The sequence below is a fragment of the Callorhinus ursinus genome, unplaced genomic scaffold (genome assembly GCF_003265705.2).
Source record: "Callorhinus ursinus isolate GAN/ISIS: 27379988/994484 unplaced genomic scaffold, GSC_fseal_2.0 scaffold16, whole genome shotgun sequence".
Lineage (NCBI taxonomy): Eukaryota > Metazoa > Chordata > Mammalia > Carnivora > Otariidae > Callorhinus > Callorhinus ursinus.
Window position 1 is genome coordinate 30,876,349 of NW_027397078.1, and position 18,417 is coordinate 30,894,765.

General features: G+C 43.5%; 1 protein-coding gene across 4 annotated transcripts in view; it reads right to left on the reverse strand.

Moving 5' to 3' along the window:
• REPS2 (RALBP1 associated Eps domain containing 2) overlaps positions 1-568 on the reverse strand; it is a 328,460-nt gene extending 327,892 nt beyond the window's left edge. For all 4 annotated transcript variants that reach the window (XM_073902042.1, XM_073902043.1, XM_025857570.2 and 1 more), the window contains exon 1: positions 235-568. In XM_073902042.1, the coding sequence (XP_073758143.1) occupies positions 235-468 (234 nt within the window). In that variant the 5' untranslated portion in view covers positions 469-568. The remainder of the gene's footprint in view (positions 1-234) is intronic.
• Positions 569-18,417: the final 17,849 nt, after the last annotated feature.

An 18,417-nucleotide genomic window follows, 5' to 3' on the forward strand; every position in this document is an offset into this window, starting at 1 on the left:
GGGGGAGGGAGTGTCAGTCTGTCTCAGGGGAGGAAAACGGGGAGCGCACCCAGCACTCCTGAGCTGCGGAGGAGGCTGGTGTTCCCCGGGGGACAAGGGCGTCGCCGCCATCCCCGACTTCGACCTGCCCGAGGCCTCCAGGTTCTTGAGCAGCCCCATCGCCCCACCCCGCCCCCTTATCCCCACAGAAATGGTCCGCACAGACCTGCTGTGGCAGGGGGCGCGGGGACCTACCTGGTGCAACGTCTCGGCGGGCAGCTGCGACGCCCGGAACAGGTCGGCCACGGGGCCCGCGGCTGCGGTGACCGCTCCCGGGACGGCCCTGGCGGCCTCAGGGGGCCCGGACCCGGGGCCCCCGCCTGCGGCGCCGGCGCAACGCGCGAAGAGCTCGGAGTAGCACTGCTGCTCGCCCTCGCTCAGTAGCAGCGGCGGCCCGGAGCCGCAGCCCCCGCCCGCTGCCGCCTCCATGGGGCCCGGAAGGGGGTCCGGCGTAGCACCGTCACCGGGTAAGGAGCCGACGCCTTCGCCTCAGCCTCCGCCGCCTCGGTCTCGGCCTCGGCCGCCGCCGCCACCGCCCCCACGCCCCGCAGCTGCCGCGCGGCCGCTTCCTCCCGGCGCGCGCCGGCCCCGCCCCCGGACTTGAATGTTGTGCCTCCGCCGCGCGGCACATGGAGACAGGCGCGGGGCGAACCAATCGCAGGCTGAGATCGCATCCCGGCCCCGCCCCCACCATCCGGCCCCGCCCCGCCCCGCCCCGCCCCGCCCCGCCCCGCGCCGCGCCGCGCCGCGCCGCGCCAGGTAACTAACTCTGCGGGCAGTCCACCACGCGACCGGTCACCTGCCCCTCCCGCACTCCTCAGACCCGGAGGGCAGGAGCCAGCGCTTGGCGCGCTCACCCGGCCCGGGAGGGGTGCCCTTGGCTCTCCTCCCAGGCTGGGAAAGGAGACAACTAGACCCACCTGGAGTATGGCGCTTTTCAGCGGGCGGAGAAAGCTGTGGTGATTTCTCCCTAGAACGCTGGAGCTGGGGCAGCGCCCTTCGCGGAAAAGGGAGGAGGCGTGAGAAATTAAGTTTCCCTTTTTATATAGCAGTAGCGCTTCTGTCCTCCTGTGTCCTATGGAGATCCAGAGATCATACGAACTGACTGACCCAGGGACTGACCAAAGCGCTCACGGGGACGATGAGGTTAGGCCACTTCCTCAGGTCTGGAGTTGAGCCTTAAAAAGGAACAACATCAGTTAGTGTTAAGTACTAGAGTAATAAGAGTAAAAGGGGCCCTAGGAAGAAGAATTGCATATGTGTATATATATATACACAAAAAAAATTAAGTCCAGGATTAAGCACTAATAAAAAATACATTTTAGAATTTAATAAAGAGATACATAAATCTTTCACCCCAAATAATTTTATTTTAATTAAAAACAAAAACTATCTCAAGAAATAGCACTGATGATAGCAAATATACTTTGGTATTTTGGTCAACTCAAATAAGGAGGAAGGGCAGGAAGACCGGGGAAAAAATCAACAGGTGGTAAAGGGGGAAGGGAATACATTAGAAGAAAAATTATGAGGGCGCCTGGCTAGTTGAGTAGGTAGAGCATACAACTCTTGATCTTGGGGTTGTGAGTTCAAGCCCCACGTTGGGCATAGAGTTTATTTAAAATAAATAAACAAAAGGTTTTAAAAAGAAGAAGAAGAAGAAAATTATGTCAATTGATGGCCAGAGTAAGATTTTCCTTTTGGAATCTAAGGACATGAAATAAGATCCACTCCAAAAGCAGGAAGTTCTCATCTCTTCACTAAGATTTCCTTTTACCACATTTTGCTTTAGACCTGCCAGGAGAGAATTAAGACAGAAATAAGCTTGCAGACAAGAGTACAGAAAGGATAGTTAAGTAAGAAGCAGCGAAGACTACCTCAGCTGGGGAATTTCCATTTCAAAATCTAACCACCCACTGTCTTTTCCACGACCGTAATAATTTCTCAGGAAAACTGAAAGCCAAGAGATCATGTTTATTCTCTTCTGACCTTTTTGGTCATACTCAGGATTCCCTGAGAATGCCCCACCATTCTAACAGAGGCTAGAAAGGGACCCACTCTTTGTGATAAAAGCCAAACCCTACTTTCCCCTGTAACACCTGGGAAAAGAGATGTGAGGTATAATAATCCCTGACATTCATATAGTTCAAAGCTACATTATCTCGTTTAAGCAAGTCTCACAGTAACTCACTGAGGTAGGTTGGGAAAACATTTTCATCTTCATTTTGCAGATGAGAAAATGGATACAGAGATGATGTGATTTACCCAACTGAATACTAGATTCGGAGCTGCTCTTCATTACTCAACTCAGTTTAATAAATTTGACAGGTAGTCATCAGCACCACAGATAACTGCAGAAATGCGTAGAAAGTCTTACATCTGTGCCTATCCATCAAGCAGCACTCATTGGTAGAACAGAAAGTATTAACTGTGTCCCTACTGGAGTACTGTGAGGGATTAAAAAAAAAATACACGATGTGTTCCTTTCAAGGAATCTGTAGCTTTGCTGGAAAAGACAAAACTAACACAACAAATAAAAACACACAATAAAAGACAATATATAATTAAGTGCTAAATCGTGTACCCGGGCTAAGTGTTGTGGGAGTTTAGAGAAGAGAGAAAATCCATGAGCCAGAGCCCAGCCAGGAAGGTTTAATGGAGAAGGCCCCCAGATGGATGTTACAAATCGGTTCGACTGGGGGATGCAAAAGGGCCGGACAGAGTGGGGGGCTCACAGGAGAGGGAGGAGCCCCAGAGACTTGGCGCCAAGGAAGGGGTGAGTGTGGGACAGCAGGCTGGGGTGGGAGGGAGGGGGCAGCCTGTCTGGGGCTCTGGTATGCCAGAGGAAAGCTGCTCAATGGAGGACAAGAGGCAGAAGTGACCCACCAACAGTAACCAGTAAACCTAGGATGCAGGAGGGAAAAAGTGGCATTTTTTAAATGTCTTTGTATCTAAGGAATGCCAAGTGCTGTTCTTTATTTCTGCAACAGTTTTTTGAATAAAAGAAATAGTTATCAAACTTCAGAGTAAACACAGCTAAGAATGTAATAACGAGAAACACTCATATCCCTTAAGGCTGGCAGTAAACAAGAATGTTTTAGAAGAGAATTTCTTTTTACTTTTTGCAGTTCTAAACTTCCACACTTGTTTGGGCTCCATCATGGCTAGAGAGGCCAGAATGATAATACAGTTGACCTTTAAACAAGGCAGGGGTTAGGGGCACTGACCCCCATGCACTTGAAAATACACATGTAGGGCGCCTGGGTGGCTCAGTTGGTTAAGCGACTGCCTTCGGCTCAGGTCATGATCCTGGAGTCCCGGGATCGAGTCCCGCATCGGGCTCCCTGCTCAGCGGGGAGTCTGCTTCTCCCTCTGACCCTTCCCCCCCCATGTGCTTTCTCTCTCTCTCATTCTCTCTCTCTCAGATAAATAAATAAAATCTTTAAAAAAAAAAAAAAAACGAAAATACACATGTAACTTTTGACTCTCCAGAAACTTAACTAAGAGCCTACTGTTGACCAGAAGCCTTACCGATAGCAAATAGTTGATTAACATGTATTTTGTATATGTATTACATACTATATTCTTATAATAAACTAAGCTAGAGAAAAGTGCTATTAAAATCATAAGAGGGGGCGCCTGGGTGGCTCAGTCGTTAAGCGTCTGCCTTCGGCTCAGGTCGTGATCCCAGGGTCCTGCGATCGAGCCCCGCATCGAGCCCCGCATCGAGTCCCGCATCGGGCTCCCGGCTCAGCGGGAAGCCCGCTTCTCCCTCTCCCGCTCCCCCTGCTTGTGTTCCCTCTCTCACTGTGTCTCTCTGCGTCAAATAAATAAAATCTTAAAAAAAGAAAAGAAAAAGAAAAAGAACAACACAGTTCAAACCTGTGTTGTTCAAGGGTCAACTGTATATTCGGGAATAGTCAAGACAGGGTCTTTAAGTTTTGCTTTTTCCTTTTAAATCCAGCATGAGTGCCCTGCATAAAGATGACAACTGAACAAACTCAGAACAAGGTGCTGGTCACCTGTAGGGAAGAGTTTCCTAAAGCAGGGGTTGGCAAACTAGGACCAGTTCTCTGGTTTTATTATTATTTTATTTTATCTTTGGAGAGAAAGAGAGAGAGTGTGTGGAGAGGGGCAGGGGGAGAGAGAGAGAATCCCAAACAAGTTCCACGCTCAGCACAGAGCCCGATGCAGGGCTTGTCCCACAACCCTGAGATCATGACCTGAGCTGAAATCAAGAGTCAGACGCTTAACTGACTGAGCCACCCAGGCGCCCCAGTTTTCTGGTATTGTATGGCTCATGAGCTAAGAATGGGTTGTACATCTTCTTTTAAGTAAACTCCACACCACGTGTAGGGCTTGAACTCACAACCCCGTGATCAAGAGTCGTGTGTTCTGACAGAGCCAGCCAGGTGCCCCAGCTTTTACTTTCTTTTTTTTTTTTTTTCTAAGTTCCTCCTTGCTCAGCGTGGAGCCCAACTCAGGGCTTGAATTCACTGACCCTGAGATCAAGATGTGACCTGAGATCAAGAGTCAGACACTTGGGGCGCCTGGGTGGCTCAGTCGGTTCAGCGACTCACTCTTGATTTCCACTCAGATCATGATCTCAGGGTCGTGGGATCACGCCACAGCTCAGGCTCTGCACTCAGCAGGGGTCTACTTGAGATTCTCTCTGCCCTCCGCCCAAATAAATCAATCTTTAAAAAAAAGAGTCAGAGGCTTAACTGACTAAGCCACTCAGGCGCCCCCTGGATTATACATTTTTTAATGGTTGAAAAATAGTGCTTTCTGTACACTGAATAATATTTCAGGACATGTGAAAATTATGTGAAGTTCACATTTCAGTATTCATAAGTAGAGTTTTACTGGAACACAGCCAGGCCCCTTCATTTATGTGTTGTCTATGGCTGTTTTCACACTAGAATGGCAGAGTTGAGTCATTGCTTAAGGTCTCTGGACATTTACAGGAAAAATTTACTGATTCCTGTTTCATAGTGTGGAAACCTAATCTTTTCTTTTTTGAGACCTAATATTTTCTTATACCTACAGCCAGTTTATAGGTTACCTAGGCAGGGGAGGTATACAGAATTCTATTCGGCTTCTCTGAGCTTCAGAATTTTCATGAGTGATATTGAGGTTCTTGACATTGTATTTCAAAGATTGTGAACTTTAAAAATTACTTAGTGAGGGACTGACCAATGTAAACACTAAATAATCACTTGTTTGACTGATTTTTTTTTTTTCTGGAAGTGAAGAAAGATCTTTGACAGTGTGAGAGGGAATCCTATTCCCCTGGCCGCATTTTTTCTTGAGAAATTTCCTCTCTACTCCCCAGGAGGGAGTATGATGAAGTAACACTGGCGCTTCTCCCAGCTCCTCTCATTTTCTCTTCTCTACGGCAGAAGTGATGGAAGGCAGAAGAAACTGATCATTCCTGATTTTTAACAATGTCTCTCTCTATCCCTCTCTGTCTCTGTCTTTCTGTCTCACTCTGTTTCTCTTTCTCTCTTTCCTGACCCCCCCCTCTCTTTCAACCTCTCTCCCCACCACCAGCACCCTTGAATTCTGTTGCCCTCAGAGAGGACTCCATTCTACCCGATTTCACATAGAAAGCACACTGAGTTTGGGGCCACTCTTCTGTTCCCACTTGTGGGATTTGATGGGTGTAAGACAGCAGTGTCCTTGCTGCTTGACAGGTAAAAGTCTGCTTTGTAGACTCTCTTTGGGGTGGAGAAGGAAGGGGGTAGGGCAAGTAAGAAGAAGCCTGATTGTGGCCACAAACCAATCTGAATTTCCAATTCAATTCCAGCAACAGTAAAGCTGATGTGGGCCACATGGGCCCACCCAATGCATTCTACGCTCCTAGAGAGAGAGCTGTTGGAGCACTTGGCCCCCTGTACGCTCTGCAAACCACTAATGACAATGAAATCTTACAAGTTATTGTCTCCCATAAACCAGTTTTGAACATCGATGAAATTATATATTATATCCACCTGTGTGTGTGTGTGTGTGTGTGTGTGTGTGTGTGTGTGTGAGAGAGAGAGAGAGAGAGAGAGAGAGAGAGAGAGAGAGAGAGAATGTGCCCTCTTCCTTCCTGTAGCAACTCCATCCTCTGAAGCAAAAGCTTGACAAATTGAGAAGGTGGCTGTTCCCGAACAACAAATGGTTTGTTCTCAGTAACCCTGTTGGCCTCTTAGGTACCCTATCAGATAGCTCACCTCTCTCCATGGTAGCCCTGGGAATGGCTGAACAGAAACATTAAAAAGCTTTCTATGCACTGGGCAAGTCCAATAGTTACATCAGACAAACCGTAGCCGACAGTTGTCACCACTTGTTAACAATAGCAAGCTGTCTAACCTTGAGAAAGCAGCTTCCTGCTTGGTTTCCCTGAACAGGATTTTGGATAATAATTATCCTAGCCATATATTTCCATGGTGCTTTTCACATTCACCCATAATACTCAAGCACACTGTCAGAGCTTTCTTCTGTGTTTTGAAGGAATAAGAAAAACATTCTTACTTTAGGTCTTCAGCACTTTGGTCACCACAGATTTGAGCAAGGATTATTATTGATGACATGGGTAGAATTCATAAAATAAAATTTTCAGAAGCTTTTCAGGTTTCTGAAAAATAGAGGGTTCACTAAATGAGTCATGGTAGGCTAACTACTGAAACAAACAACTTGAAAAATCTCAGCGGGTTAACATAATAATGATTTCTTTCTTGCTCCGGTCACAGTCCAACAAGGGTCTGTGCAGAAGAGCGGTTCTCTTTGTGTTCATTCAAGGACACTAGCTAGTAAGTCCTCCATCCCGTGGGACCTCACAGTCTTCCACTAGATGCTCTGCATCTGGCAGTTATAAAAAGAAAGAGAGAGCTCAACAGGGCTGGAAAGAGAGAGAGAGAGCATGGAAGATTGCTTACACAGGGATTTTATGGGCCAGGGCCAGAGGTGGCACATATCACTTCTCCCTGCTTTCCATTGGTTGGAACTGAGTCATGTGGCTGCAGCAAACTGCAAGGGAGTCTGGGAAATGTAGTCGATGTATATAGCCAGGAAGAAGAAATGGGTTTGGGGAACATCTACCCGGATTCTGACATAATTACCATACAAAAATTGCAAACCTATTGTAGACACTGTTGAGTCACTGCCAAGATTCCTGTCACCGGGCAATGCACCCATCAGGGAGTATAGTCTGCTAATGGCTCACAGCTGCTCCCTTCTTTGGAGACTTCCCCTCAGCCAACCTGGAGCCACCTCAGGGAGGTTAAACCTCTACACTCCACCCCCCCACAGACCAGCCCATAGCCAATGGCTGACTGAAATGAAATATAAAAGGCCAGCCCTTTGCCTTAAGGCGAGACCACCTCTGTGGTACAACTCATGCTCCATAGTGCCTGTGGGATCAGACTGAAGCAAGTCCTCAGCTGAGACTGTTTCCTTGCTTACCTCCTTCGCCAGTCCCACCCTGCTTCCTTCACTCCCCTTCTCCTGAGAGTACTTCCTCAATGAGGCACTTACACAAGAATCCCCACCTCAGTTTCTGCACCCAGAGATCCCAACCTGAGCCAGGATTTTACGTCAGAGAATAGTATGACTCACGTCTCATGGAAAAAGCATGTGCAGCACAAGTCGATCTGTAAATATTTAAGTGCTCTCAGTAGAATATGTATAGTCTTATCCTCCATAAACAAAGGCCACTTTTCCTGCACTGCAAACAGAATCCTTTTATGGTGAATATGGATCATGGCCTCATCATTCTTCTTTCCTGCCCTTTCTACTTTGACTAAGTTGATGTGACTACTGAATCATCTAGGACCTGAGTCTCAGCCTTTTAAGGCCAGAAATGTGTTTGTCACTTCGTTGGAGGCATTGCAGCCCATAGGAGACAACAGGTACATAAATCACAATTCCTATTAACTGATTTACGTCCACAGAGATATCTGTTCTGTGAAACATAACTCCCCTTCTCTCTGGAGATAAATTTTAAATAAGAAAACTGTTTCTCAGATATAGAACCGTAGAAACAAACAAAGGAACTAAATAAAGACAGTGAGCCTGAAACAATCTTTTTCATAGTCAAAGATGTTTCCAAGTAGCATTTCAAGGACAAGGAACACATCTTAATCATTTGGTGCTCAATAAATAATTGATTTATTTTTTAATTTATTTTAGAGAGAGAAACAGCATGAGTGGGAAGGACAGAGGGAGAGGGAGACAGAGAGAATCTCAAGCAGACTCCATGCTGAGCACAGAGCCCAACATGGAGCTCTATCCCAGGACCCTGAGACCATGACCTGAGCCAAAACCAAGAATCAGACGCTTAACCGATTGTGCCACCCAGGCGCCCCTTGATTTATTTTTTTTTAAGACTGTATTTATTTGAGAGAGAGAGCAGGGGAAAAAGAGAGGGAGAAGCAGATTCCCCCTGAGCTCAGAGCCTGACTTGGGGTTCCATTCCAGGACCCTGAGATCATAACCTGAGCCAAAACCAAGAGTCAGACGATTAACCGACTGAACAACCCAGGTGCCCCAATAATTGATTTAAATCAAGGAAGAAATCAGAACTATCCGGAAAGTACTAGAAATACAATGGGAAAGTATCCTTCTAAGATTTCCTCTCATGAGAGGCTTAGGTTTCCTTTGCCACTCCTAGGGACAAATCTCCTCCTAGTTTAAACCTACTTTCATAACATGATTTTATTCTCAACTTCATGTCTTATTTACATTTTAACTCATGTCTTTAATTCTCTTCTCTAGGAGTTCCAGTCACTAAAAACTTACATTTTGGTTTAGCTATTTTTTCATGACTTCTGAGTAAGTACCATAATCTCAATAATAGCTTCCAAAATAACAATGTAGAGGGGCGCCTGGGTGGCTCAGTTGGTTAAGCGACTGCCTTCGGCTCAGGTCATGATCCCAGGGTCCTGGGATCGAGGCCCGCATCGGGCTCCCTGCTCGGCGGGGAGTCTGCTTCTCCCTCTCCCACTTCCCCTGCTTGTGTTCCCTCTCTCACTGTCTCTCCCTCTCTCTGTCAATTAAATAAATAAAATCTTTAAAAAAATAATACTAACAATGTAGATTTGGTTTTGTCTTGGAAATGTTCCCCTCTACATCTACTCTCATTTACAGATTATATCAGACTCTGGTGGAAAAGATCAGTTTTATAAGTAAGCAGCTGTCCAGGCAGCATGATTTCAAGGTGCTTAAGGTATGGAATTGTAAGGGCGCCTGGGTTGCTCAGTCGGTTGAGCATCTGACTCTCAATTTCAGCTCAGGTCATGATCTCAGGGTCGTAAGACTGAGCCCTGTGTCCGACTCCACGCTCAGTGGGGAGTCTGCTTGGGATTCTTTCTCTCCCTCTGCCTCTCCCCCGCTCTCTCTGTCAAATAAATAAATAAATCTCTTTTAAAAAGATATGGAATTGTATCAGTCATCTATTGCTGCATAACAGTAACTTGACCAACAGACATTTATTATCTCACCATTTCTGCAAATCAGGAATGCAGCAGTGACTTAGCTGAATGGTTCTGGCTCACAGTCTCTCAGAAGGTTGCAGCCAAGCCGTTGGCCAGGGCTGCAGTTATCTGAAGGCTGGACTAGAGCTGGAGGATCCATTTCCAAGATGGCACATTCACATATTTGTTGACAGGAGGCTTCTGTTCCACGTATGTGGACGTCTCCACAAGGCTGCCTGAGTAGTTCGGGACATGGCAGCTGGCTTCTTCCAGAGCTAGGGATCTAAGACAGAGTATTTCTGCAAGCACAGTGTCTTTTATGACCTGGTCTTAGAAGTGATGCACCACTTCTACCATTCTATTTATTAGAAGCAAGTCACTAAGTCCAACTTACACTCAAAAAGAGGGAAATTGACCTCCAGCTCCTGAAAAGAATGTCAAAGAACTTATGGGCACATTTTAAACCACTACACAACTCTTCTCAGAACTGGTTTTTCACTACCCTCTTTGTTCTTCACACAGTCCCTCTCAAATTTTCAAAGTATGTTTTAATATGGTTTTGAGTTCAAAGTGATATCAACCTATTTATAATCTTACAATGAGAACAGGCAGGTTTTTTTGAATCCATAGGCATTATTTTAGTTTATTAACTTTTTTGCAGTAATTTCAGATTCACAGAAACTTGCAAAAATGGTGCAAAGCATTCCTGTATATATCTCACTCAAATCCCCCAAATGTTTCCACATTTGCTTTATCTTTGTATATGTATATTTTCTTAATAATTTGAGAATTCTTTGCAGATATAATTTCCCTTTACCCTTGAATAATTCAGTGTACATTTCCTAAAAGACAAGGATATTCTTTTTATAACCACTTACAATTATCAAAATCAGAAAAGTAGCTATCATCTAAACTACAAACTTTACTCAATTGTCACCAATTGTCCCATTAATGTCCTTTAGAGTAAAAGAGGCAAAAGTGCTTTTTCTTGTCCAGGATCCAGTCCAGGATCACAAGTTGCATTTAACTGTCATGTCTCTTTGGTCTCCTTTCTTCTGGAGCAGTTCCTCAGTCTTTGTCTTTCATGACCTTGACATTCTTGAAGACGTCCACTTATTACCTCAATTTGAGATCAGATAGTATTCAATTTCTTTACAGACTTGCATCGTCATTCCTATGTAAGCTTTGTAAATCTCTCTAAGAAGCACATAAAAATAAGCACTGCTAAATATTTTTAGTCTATAAATGGCTTGTGAGCCAACTGATAATTTTGAGAATTAATAAATAAAGGGAGAGAATCAAATATTGATCTTGCCTTCCCTACCAAGCTGTACCACTAGGGAACCAAACAGTGGATGAGGTAGAATTACAGAAGAAATGACAAAACTAAAATATCAGTATTTTGCAACCCCTAATTAATAAATTCAAACACCAATCATCAACAACTGCTAACATCACAAAGAGAGTCTGACATTATGTGCTTCTAGCTAGACATACGCAACACAACCTATGACATACAACTTGCCAAAAAAGCAAAACTGAATTTCATCAAGTCTAATTCAGCACCATCCAGTAGAAATATAATGCAAGCCACTATGTATTTCAAATCTTCCAGGTGCCACATTAAAAGCAACTAAAAAGTGGCTAACTGAATTTAAATTTAAGAAAAGTTAAAGTTAAAGAAAAATACAGCTTAATGTAAACATTGACATTCAAAATAAATCATGCAATGGAAATATGTCCGTGATATGTCCTGTGAATGAGGCAGACTGCAGAACAATTTATATTGTTCGATTCCCATTTCTTTTTTTTAATTTTTTTAAAGAATTTATTTATTTATTTGACAAAGGGAGACACAGTGAGAGCAGGAACACAAGCAGGGGGAGTGGGAGAGGGAGAAGCAGGCTTCCTGCCAAACAGGGAGCCCGATGCGTGGCTCGATCCCAGGACCCTGGGACCATGACCTGAGCCGAAGGCAGACACTTCACGACTGAGCCACCAAGGCACCCCTGATTCCCATTTCTGAAAGAAGAAAACTCTGTGTATGTCAATAGTAATTCTGGGGAGCAATTAATCCTGGGGAGTAAAAGGAATGAAGAATTAAAAAAAAAACATTATATAGACATATCATTAAATTTTATTATTTTCTATTATTAGTCAATTTAAAAGTTTTTCCCCAAATTGTTCATGATTTAAATAATGTTGCATTAGGGCGCCTGGGTGGCTCAGTTGGTTGGGCGACTGCCTTCGGCTCAGGTCATGATCCTGGAGTCCCAGGATCGAGTCCCGCATCGGGCTCCCTGCTCGGCGGGGAGTCTGCTTCTCCCTCTGACCCTCCCCCCCCTCATGTGCTCTCTCTCTCATTCTTTCTCTCAAATAAATAAATAAAATCTTTAAATAAATAAATAAATAAATAATGCTGCATTAAACGTCTTTTTCCATATTAAAAAAATAAATAATAATAAAAGCAACTAAAAAAATAAGTGAAATTAAGTTTACTGACATTTATTTAACCCAATATAGTTAAAATATTATCATGTCAACATGAAATCAATATAAAAATTATTAGAGATAGTTTACATTTCTTTTTTGCACTAAGTCTTTGAAATCTGGTATGTAATTTACACTTACTGCACATCCCAGTTTGGACTAGTGCTAAGGAAAATAATTATTCAGACACTTGTTAAAGATGGTAAGGCAAATCTTCCTCAAGAGGGGCTACTACAATGAGGTTTTGCAGTATGGGAGAGAGATTGTGCTCACCTCCGAATGCAAGAAAGACAAAGAGAGATTTATAGCCAAGGAGCAGAGTAGGGATCAATGGATGCAAAATTACAAAGAGGAAATATCAAGGCTAGGCGGATTCTTGTAAGATGGACTCAACAAGATTCCTGCTGAAGGTGGGCCAGGATGGTAAGATTTCGAGGGTAGGGGATGAGGAATTTGATCAGATATCAAGAGTGGGAGATTTTTTTAAATAAATAAATAATAAAATTTAAAAGTTGGGGGGCGCCTGGGTGGCTCAGCCGGTTAAGCGTCTGCCTTCAGCTCAAGTCATGATCCCAGGGTCCTGGGATCCAGCCCCACGTCAGGCTCCCTGTTCAGTGGGGAGTCTGCTTCTCCCTCTTCCTTTACCCCTCCCCCTGCCCCTTGTATTGCTCAAGCTCTGCTGTCTCTCTCAAATAAATAAATAAAATCTTTAAAAAAAAAAAAAAAAGAGTGAGAGATTTTCATGAAACTCACCCAACAAGATTCTTGCTGAATCTGGACTAAGCAGGCCCAAAGCTGGAACCCAGTCAGAAGGAGGACTCAGAGGAGTCTGACTCAAGTTTGGTCAAGCAGAGAGTCCTTGTCACTAGTCACATCTCGGGTGTTCAATAACCGCACATGGCCAGCAGCTACCGTACGGAACAGTGCTGCTCTCGACAGAGCTACCAATGAGGAGGAAACTCCCAAGACAGAGAAACACGTCAGACGCCACCACGGAGAAGCAAAGCAGCCAAAGCCAGACCGTGGGATTCCCTACAAGGCAGTTCCATGTCTTCAGCAAACAAATTGCAAGGGTGGGGAGGAGATAGAGGAGGACTCTCTACGTGAAAAGAGATTTCAGATACATATATGGCTCCTGATTCAAACAAACTGAAACAGATATATAGCACTTATGACACAAGTGGAAATTTGACCAGAGGCTGGATATTTGATGATAGTAAGTATTGTTCAACTTTTTCAGATGTGGTATAGTCTTGTGGTTATGCTTAAAGAAAAAGAGTCCTTATCTTTCAAAGAGACACACTGAACTATTTATGGATGAAATTGTGTGGTGTTTCAGGTTCACTTCAAAATTATAAGGAGCATCCATTTATATGAAATATCCAGAATCCGGATATCAGGCATATCCTTAGAGACTGAAAGCAGATTAGTGTTTCCCAGGACTGGGAAGATAGGGGAATGGGGAGTGACTGCTTAACGGGTATGGGGTTTCCTTTTGGGGGGAATAAGGTAGTGGCGACTGTCGCAAAAGATTATGAATGACTACATGTCACTTAACCGTAAAGTTAAAACGGTGGAAATGATTAATTTAATGTTAGATGAATGTTACCACAATAAAAGAAAGAAAATACTTGAAAGAAAAACAAAACTATGGGGAGGGGAAGTATGTGGGATTATAGATGAAACAATGAGTTAGAGTTGATAATTCTTTTTTTAATTTTTTAATTGTTTATTGTTATGTTAATCACCATACATTACATCATTAGTTTTGGATGTAGTGTTCCATGATTCATTGTTTGTACGTAACACCCAGTTAGAGTTGATAATTCTCATTTTATTATTCTCTTTGTTTGTTTATGTCTGAAATTACCCATAATAAAAAAATTTAAAAACAAAGTCTTTCAACCATAAAGGAAATTTGAATATGAACTGAGTATTTGATGATGTTAAAAGATAATGTTTATTTTTAAAGTGTGATAATAATGTAATGGCATAGTGCTTATGAGGGGAAAAAAACAATCCTGTCATTTATGGATGCATTCTGTATTATCTACAGGTGAAACGACATGGTATCTTCAATTTCCACTAAAATCCTTAGGCACAAAAGAAAAAAGTAGGGAGGGGTTAGTTTAAAACAAGAACTGGAAAATGTTGACAGGTGTTTAAGCTGAGCAATGGGTATGGGGGAGAGGGGATGATATCAATTCCTCTAATATTTTATGTTTGAAATTTTCCAAAATAAAATATTTTATTTATTTTTTTTAAGATTTTATTTATTTATTTGAGAGAGAGAGAATGAGAGATAGAAAGCACGAGAGGGAAGAGGGTCAGAAGGAGAAGCAGACTCCCTGCTGAGCAGGGAGCCCGATGTGGGACTCGATCCCGGGACTCCAGGATCATGACCTGAGCCGAAGGCAGTCGCTTAACCAACTGAGCCACCCAGGCGCCCCAAAATAAAATATTTTAAAAGTGTGTCAACCTGGGGCACCTGGCTGGTTCTGTCGGTAGAGCATGTGACTGTTGCTGTCAGGGTCATGAGTTCGAGCCCCACGTTGGGTGTAGAGATTACTAAAAAAGAAAAAATTTATTTTTTTTAAAGATTTATTTATTTATTTATTTATTTATTTATTTATTTAACAGAGAGAGAGAGAGAGAGAGATGGCGAGAGAGGGAAGACAAGCAGGGGGAGTGGGAGAGGGAGAAGCAGGCTCCCCACTGAGCAGAGAGCCCGAAGCGGGGCTCGATCCCAGGACCCTGGGATCATGACCTGAGCTCAAGGCAGACGCCTAACGACTGAGCCAGCCAGACGCCCCCCCCAAAAAATTTAGATAAAAAAATTGAAGATATAAAAATGAAACCTTTAAAAAAATAAAATAAATAAAATAAAATGAAATGAAAGTATGTCAACGCTGTTAGCACCTTTTAGCATTCCCATCTTTCATCCCAATATGTGAGCTCTCACCTGGATTCCTGTATCTAAGTGGTTTTGTTTTTTTGTTGTTTGTTTTTTAGGTTTTTTTGTATCTAAGTGGTTTTGAACCTTAACATTAAACAGAAATGTTGGGGTGCCTGGGTGGCTCAGTCGTTAAGCGTCTGCCTTCGGCTCAGGTCATGGTCCCAGTGTCCTGGGATCAAGCCCCGCATCGGGCTCCCTGCTCGGCGGGAAGCCTGCTTCTCCCTCTCCCACTCCCCCTGCTTGTGTTCCCTCTCTCGCTGTGTCTCTGTCAAATAAATAAATAAAATCTTTAAAAAAAATTTAAAAAAAAACAGAAATGTTAAACAAATAACAATATTAGGTCGTGCTCTCCTCTTTGAGAATAGTGAAATATGTGGCAACTCCTCAGATTTTCTTGTTGTTTTAGAATGTGCCTGCATGAGGAAGTTGAACAAGTCTGGCCTATAAGGCCTGCCTTCCTTCTGCACCGGAACATAGAAGGATATGTTCACTTTGAAGAGGATGTTTATTTCACATGTGGTATATTATCTCCACAAGACTCCACCCTTAACTCATGTGGGAGCCAGGAACAGGAGCACCCACTAATAAGCTGGATTTTTTTTTTCGCTTCGGAACCTCTTGGGGCCATAGTATTTGCAAAGGGTTTCCATATTACTACACATGCCAACTCAGTAACTATGAAAACAACAACAGTGGATTTAAAAAAAAGAGCTTATCACCTCTGTAATTATTTCCATGTTGGAACCAGAGTTCTGTACTTGGATTGATAGAAAAAGGCCTTAATGCACAATGAGGCTTTAATTCATGGCCTTGTGCAACAGAAAAATTGGAAACATTTTTCAGTTCATGAAATTCATTCTCAGTTTTGACCTAAGCCAGCTGTTTCATTTAATCCAATGGATATTTAAAACACACACACACACACACACACACACACACACACACACACAGCTATTCTTGCAGGAGCCGGATTCCACCTAGTAAAGCCTCAACAGACTCGTGATCCTCCAGGAAAGCACTATTAGAGAACTTTCGCAAGCCTGTTACATCCTCAGGGACGGTTCTTAACAACCGGCTTAAAATATATAGAGAGCCAAGAGTATGAAAGTGTATCTAATACATAGCATGGCCCACTAGGATGGCTATCATCAAAAAGACAGACAGTAACAAGTGTCAGAGAGGATGCAGAAACGGAAACCCTCCAACACTGCTCATGAGAATGTAACATGGAGCAGCCACTTTGGAAGTCAGTCTGAGCTCCTCAAAAAATTAACCGCAGAATTATCACAGGACCTGGGGCGCCTGGGTGGCTCAGTTGGTTAAGCATCTGCCTTTGGCTCAGGTCATGATCTCCGGGTCCTGGGATCAAGCCTTGTGTCCTTGGGCTACCTGCTCAGCGGGGAGTCTGCTTCTCCCTCTCCCTCTGCCTCTCCCCCACTCGTGCGCGTGTGAACTCTCTCTCTCTCTCTCTAATAAATAAATAAAATCTTTAAAAAAAAGAAATATCATAGGACCCAGCAATGCCACTCCTAGGTATATACCCGAGAGAAATGAAAACATATGTCCCTGTAAAACTTGTACACGAAGGTTTATAGCAGCATGATTCATAATACCCATAAAGTGGAAACAACCCACTGATGCATGGATAAATAAAATGTGGTATGGACACATAATGAAATATTCTTCGATAATAAAAAAGAATGAAGTACTGACACATGCTACAACATGGATGAACCTGGAAAACATTATGCTAAGTGAGAAAAGCCAGACACAAAGGCCACATATTATATGATTCTATTTATATGAAATGTCTAGAATGAGCAAATAGAGACAGACAGGGTTGGGTGGGGGGAAGTTGCAGGGAAATAGGGAGTGACTGTGAGCAAGTACGGGTTTCTTTTGGGGTGATGAAAATGTTCTGGAATTAGTAGTGATGTCTGCACAACCTTGTGAATATGCTAAAACCTGCTGAATTATATAATTTAAAAGGGTGAACATTATGGTATGTGAAATATGGCTCAATAAAGAAGTGTTTATAAATAATAGCATGGCACTACCACCTCCCCGTTATTTGTTCCTACAGTACAATGTGTAGTGGGTAAGATTACAATCTCATTCCTCTCCTCTTCCTAAATCATGCTTGGAATTTAACCCCCACCCCTACCAACCCACACTGACTCAAACAGGCAACACTTCACACTGCAAGCTACTGCTCTTTTGCACTTCATTACATCCTGCAAATTCCATGATCACCTTGGACTGTGTCAGTTAAAAGCAAAGGGCAAGACTTGGCATAGAGAGCAGTGGAATTGAGCTTTCTCAAATGCTGCCCTTTCTAAATCTTGCCTGTCCCTGCCTCTCTCTTCCGGAGGTCAGAGTCCCCAACAGAAGTCTGCGGCTCTGGAGACTAGGATCGCACGAGGCAGCTCCATCTGGGTGTCCAGTTGGAGAGGGCAGGTCTCCAGCCTTGTGCCAAGCTTCTAGAAAGGAGTTTCTCTTTCCCACCCCCTGGGACGTGGCGGGGTGGGGGCCAGGTAGGGGCAACAGTTTAATAACTCAAGCATGTCCCACACGACACAGTGGGTATGTTCTGAGTGTTTCTGAAACTGTACAAACTAGATTTTCATAAGGATAAATGAAATTTAAACAAATTCAGGACAGGCTTAAAAATAAATCTATGTGAGGTGCCTGGCTGGCTCAGTCAGAGGAACATGCAACTCTTGATCTCAGGATGGTGAGTTCAAGCCCCACACTGGGTGCAGAGATTATTAAAATTAAGTAATTAATTAATTAATTTAGAAAAATCTATGCATCATCTTATTAAATGACTGTCTCCATTTCTTTGTTGGGCCATCCTTGAATATCATATGTCTAGTTTAGTTAAAGCACAGGAGACATATAATGTAAAGATTCTGTACTGTAGATACACATAGCTGAATATTTATTTTTACCTATAATTCATCAGAGAAGAGCTTCCTGAACCCAGAAAATGGTTAGGTTCAGATCTCAAGTAGTGAAGTTAATTTAAAACTTCCTTTTTACCTTTTGAAACTACACATCCAAAACATATGTAGTAAACTAGGCTAACTCTAAGTGCGTTTTGTTTTGTCTTCTTTCTTTTTTTCCAAATTCTTTTTTTAAATTGAGGTATAATTGACATATAATATATTTGTTTCAGGTATACAACATAATATTTCAATATTTGTATACACTGCAGGGCGCCTGAGTGGCTCAGTCGTTAAGCGTCTGCCTTCGGCTCGGGTCATGATCTCGGGGTCCTGGGATCGAGCCCCGCATCGGGCTCCCTGCTCCGCGGGAAGCCTGCTTCTCCCTCTCCCACTCCCCCTGCTTGTGTTCCTGCTCTCTCTCTCTCTCTTTTATTTATTTATTTGACAGAAAGAGACAACGCGCGAAGGAAGGCAGGGGGAGTGGCAGAGGGAGTGGCAGGCCCTCCCCCGAGCAGGGAGCCCGATG